Below are 5,000 nucleotides of genomic sequence, written 5' to 3' on the forward strand. Positions count from 1 at the left end.
TTGTTCCAGGGGAGACTCTGGGATATGTCCAGACTTCCGCAATAATTCTTCCAGGGGTGGCATTTTGACGTGAGGGGCAGTGGTAATTGGTGGTTGAAAGTGTTCTGTTGAAAGTACCATTCAGTGTTTCGTCCAAACGCCAGTAAGTTGCGCGGACTGATTGCGGTATTTTATGCAAGCCACACTTGATTTCTGCCATTGGTATCGTGATCCTGGGCCAGTTAGATTGTCTGCAAAATTGCACATGAAATAAGGGTTATATATTCTTCCTCTAATTATGGTCTTTAGCTTGCATGAATATAACTGTCATTGTAATGTGATGATGAAATGAGTGTGCACGGGATATTGTGGACTATAAGCTTTGAAATGGCGTCTTATAGAAGGCTGTTGGACTAAATATATCTCAGCTGAGTTTAAGCTTATTAGATGTGGCTTTGGATAACTTGCCTTGTGATAGCTACTTGATGATATCTACATTATTAAATCCTAAACAGCTGACAGGAAATTTCCTTTTTTGTCATGATATGTGATTTATAATTTTTTTTTTTTTTCTTTTGTTTTTATCATCTTGATGTTCTTTTACTCTCTTTTCCTCCTCCAACTCCCTCCTCCATGCTTTCCTCCATCTTCTCCTCATTTCCTTTATCTTTATCTTCCTTTTTCTCTTTTATCCCTTTCTATTAATTTTCTTTCTCTCCTTTCTTTATCTCCTCTTTCTCTTCCTTTGTCACATTCTCTCCCTCATCCTTCTCTTTCTGCCTTTCCTTTCATTTCTCCTACTTTTCTTAATTCCTCATAAAGACATTTTTTTGTATATATATAGTTAATTAGTTCTTTCATCTGTAAATTGAATGACAAATGCATGACTTATTACCTTTTCTAATATAGATAATGTTCATCATTAATAATTGACTCTTCTTTGATTTTTTTAGTTTTCAGATTGGGAAGATATACTTAAAGTTTGCTCGGCAACATTTTGTTTTGGCTAGATGTATGTGTGTGTGAGTGATGTGCATGTTTAAGTGTGTGTGTGAGAGACCAATGAGTATATTGACATTGATTATGATTATTTGTTGTCAGTAATTTCCCTTTCTCGTAGAATGTTCTCCATTATCCTTTAGGTGATATTAGTTTTTAAAAAAATTTTCAGGGCAATCCCAGACACAAGAGAACTGGCAAGGCCGCCAAGAATCGGAGCTCTCAGACAGAGAACCAACCGGATTCTGAGCTGCAGTGTTCTCCCGATGGACCACCTGTAGAGAGGCCAGTGTCAGCAGCCTGTTTGCTGAAGACTTCTGCAGAAAAGTGTCCTGATAGACCCCTTAAGGTAGCCAATTCCCAGCAAGGATCTCCAGTTACAGGGGGCAAAGGCAAGGAATCTCCCAAGAATTCAGCACCTCAGAGGAAGGGCTTGAATCCTGAGGGCAAGCCAGCTAAGAGAACCCAGTCTAAAGGATCCAGACCAGGCACACCAGGGCGAGCAAAAGGGCAACCTTCTTCCTCGCCAACCATCAATGCACAGGTCCCCCAATCCTCACCATTGGCAGCATCAGTAGTTGCAGATGCAACTGCTTCAACAAAGCAGGTATTAGAGAAAAGTGCTGAGAGAACAGAGCCAAGACAAGCTAATTTTTCTACCACTTGTCCATCAAGTAGTGAGAATAAACAGGGAAAGATGTCTGACCAAAAGCTTGCTAGTCTTTGCCAGTTGCTGGAAAATATAGTCTTGCAACATGGAGGTAAAGAGATGTCTTCTGGTGGAACCAAGCCTGTTAGTGTCCCTCAGCAAAATCAGAATACAGCTACTAAGGTATCTCCAGTCGCAAAACCTGCTTCTGAAACATCATCATCAAAAGGTAAAGGTACTGAAGAGCACCCTGGTGCAGAGAAGTCAAGAGAAGAAATAGAAATGGAGAGGAAAGCCAGGAAGGAGGCAAAGAAAGCAGGAAAAAAGAAAGGAGGTGATCAGAGCAAAGCCAAGGAAGGTGGTACAGATGAGAGCACAAAGGAAAACAAAAAGCCACCTCCTCAAAACCAGAAGGAAGCTAAGGCTCAGAGCAAGCCAGCAGAGGAGAAAGCAGCACCTCCGCAGCAGTGTAAGCAGGGGCAGGAGCCGCAGCAGAAAGAAGGGGTTGAAGATGGCAGTGGCAAGTCAAAAGCAGACCTGAAGCGGGAAAGACGTGAGAAGCAGGAAGCCCAGAGGCAGGCTAAAGCATTAGCAAAAGCACAGCAGGAAGCAGAGAAGCAGAAAAAGAGCCAGCCTCAGTCTCAAAAGATCATACGTGAGGAAGCTAAAAAAGCACCACAAACCAAAAAGTTTGCTGATGGGAGGCGCTTTAGGGACAAGAAGAGTGTGGAGAAGGACAGCTCGCGGAGAATCCCACTGCTAGGCCACCTCACCCCTTACACGTCGCATCCACCATCACTACCTGTCAACAGTGATTCCATCCACCCTGCTATAAGGACTCTCGGTCAAAAGATGAAGGTAGGATTATGCCAGTAAACTACACTGAGCTGTTGTCCTGTTTCTATTACGGTAATATGATAGGTAGAGCTCACAAGGTTTCCTCTTATTAAGAGTTACAACAGGGATTTTGGAGGGAAGTGGAAAATGTTTTTATGTAGTGCACATGTTAAATCTAACCCATTGACTACTGTACTGTCTTATGTTGATCAAAGTATATGTGAGAGATTGAACTATTGCAAATTTATTTATCATGCTAGCTTGTTGTCATATGAAATTTACACAGGACCGTGTTGTGGATGGGTCAACTGCACGGGTAATTGCAACATTAGCTGCTCTGAAGAGATTCATCAATGACTATAGAACACCTGAGTCTTGTGACCTCTCCAGAGATCTTGCAGAGAAGATAGTGCCTAATGTGGCACACCTCCATGCTTGTCGTCCTCTGGCAATTGCAATGGACAATGCCGTCAGGTGTGTGCTTATTGGTTGTAATATTTATTTATTTATTTTATTATTTTTTTTTTTTTCCTGATTTCCCATTTTTATTGAAATACATAGGCCTGGCATAGTTGATTGATTCTTTATTGTATCAAATTTGAGATATAGATATAAACCTTGTTATTAATATTTTTTCCTCATCCTCTATATCTTTCTGGGTGTATGCAATGAATTACATCAAATTAAGAAAAAGAAATTTAAGAAAATGGTTATTATTTCAGATTTTTGAAGCACAAGATAAACAGCATCGAGCCGAATGTCCCCGAGGCACAAGCCAAAGACTTGTTACGCACAGCCATTGATGAGTATGTTTGCGACAACATCAACCTCGCCAGCAGCACCATAGCCACTCATGGTGCCCAGTTACTCAAGGATGGAGATGTTATTCTTACATTTGGCTAGTAAGCATATTTCCAATGCATGTGAAAGTGATTACATTTTTATATATTGATGAGAATTGATGAATATACACATAGAATGTAATCAAAAGGTATCCACTCTTTTGCTGTAAAATGAAAACTGTACTAAAGAAATTTAGGGAAAACTTGACCCCCTCTCAAGTAGGGCTTCTGGCATACTACAGATATAACCCAGGTTTGTTCCCATGCCGAGAAATGTTTCATGAGGTATTTTCTTGTGGTCATTCTGCATTATTTCATTTGTTTTTTCCTTTGTTAGTATGTTCTAGAGTGTTAGACTATCAGTAGGGAGTGTTATGTGGTTGTTCTTCATCACCTTTGGGAGTTAAAGTGATGCAGAAGACAGCATTGCAGGCATTGCCTTTATGGTGATATTGCTTGCATTCAGAACAGATTAAGAGAATCATGTCTTTGTTCCTTTATTTGATAGATTTTTTAAGTAGTAGTATCACTCTTACCCTATTTAACCCACAAGAGATGGTACATTTATAAACCAAAAATAATATTTTCTGGGTGGCTTCAAAATCAGTGTATGGATGAGTCCAGCAGCCTGCCTGTGCGCCACTCGCAACAGGTGACAAAATCAGAGCGCGAGCTCTGATCTGGTGTTGCATCGGCAGGACACCGGTTTACTTTTCAGGGTGTCTCATATATGGGACACCCATCATAAGTGGGTTAAAATTTGATTTGTTACTTTGTCTTAGCTGCAATGGGAACCCTGCTTGGCTATGTAGGGGGTCAGGGGGCCTAATTGGATACAATCAAAGTTTCTGTAGATTAACTTGTACAGGTTCTGTTTACAGCCAGTGGTTAGTTACTTATAAGAGTGTGTGAGTATGTGTGAGAGAGTGAGTATGTGTGAGAGAGTGAGTATGTGTGAGAGAGTGGGTGTGTGTGAGAGAGTGGGTGTGTGTGAGAGAGTGGGTGTGTGTGAGAGAGTGGGTGTGTGTGAGAGAGTGGGTGTGTGTGAGAGAGTGAGTGTGTGTGAGAGAGTGAGTGTGTGTGAGAGAGTGAGTGTGTGTGAGAGAGTGAGTGTGTGTGAGAGAGTGAGTGTGTGTGAGAGAGTGAGTGTGTGTGATTTTGTGTGTGTGTGTGCACATTTTGTATGTTTGTAATTTTTTGTATTTATGAAAATTATTGTGCTTCAGTTTTTTATGATTTGTGTGTATTCATGTATTAATACATTTTCTTCTTGATATCCAGTTCAGCTCTTGTTTGCGACATGGTTGAAGCCGCACGAAATGGCAGCAGTTGCATGAATGTGAGTGTTGTGGTTGCAGACTCACCCTTTCCTCCCACGGGTTCAGATATGGTCAAGCAACTGGCTGCTATGGGTGTTCCCACGTATTACCGTCTCATTACAGATGTCACCCACATTATGCACAAGGTCAGTTTTGAGAAGCTTTTGCCGTGTGTAGAGTGAGTGCTAAAAGATATGCTGTAACTTTTGCCATTGAATTTCATTATTGTTTATACTGAGGTTTTATTTTGTGCATGCATATCACCAAATTAGGTTTTAATGGATGTTTTACAATTCAGGATCTTATTTCTTTGCTTTTGGCTGTATCAGGTAACCAAGGTAGTAGTAGAAGCAGAATCAGTCATGATGAACGGCG

At 40.9% G+C, this 5,000-nt stretch overlaps 1 protein-coding gene across 1 annotated transcript in view; it reads left to right on the forward strand.

Moving 5' to 3' along the window:
- LOC113823224 (translation initiation factor eIF2B subunit delta) overlaps positions 1–5,000 on the forward strand; it is an 8,922-nt gene that overhangs the window by 2,991 nt on the left and 931 nt on the right. Inside the window, exons 2-6 of the mRNA XM_070119299.1 lie at positions 1,151–2,485; positions 2,751–2,938; positions 3,187–3,366; positions 4,588–4,771; positions 4,955–5,000. The exon at positions 4,955–5,000 is cut by the window's right edge and continues 135 nt beyond it. Of these exons, the coding sequence (XP_069975400.1) occupies positions 1,151–2,485; positions 2,751–2,938; positions 3,187–3,366; positions 4,588–4,771; positions 4,955–5,000 (1,933 nt within the window). The remainder of the gene's footprint in view (positions 1–1,150; positions 2,486–2,750; positions 2,939–3,186; positions 3,367–4,587; positions 4,772–4,954) is intronic.

Source organism: Penaeus vannamei, unplaced genomic scaffold (genome assembly GCF_042767895.1).
Source record: "Penaeus vannamei isolate JL-2024 unplaced genomic scaffold, ASM4276789v1 unanchor26, whole genome shotgun sequence".
In the NCBI taxonomy this organism is placed as follows: domain Eukaryota; kingdom Metazoa; phylum Arthropoda; class Malacostraca; order Decapoda; family Penaeidae; genus Penaeus; species Penaeus vannamei.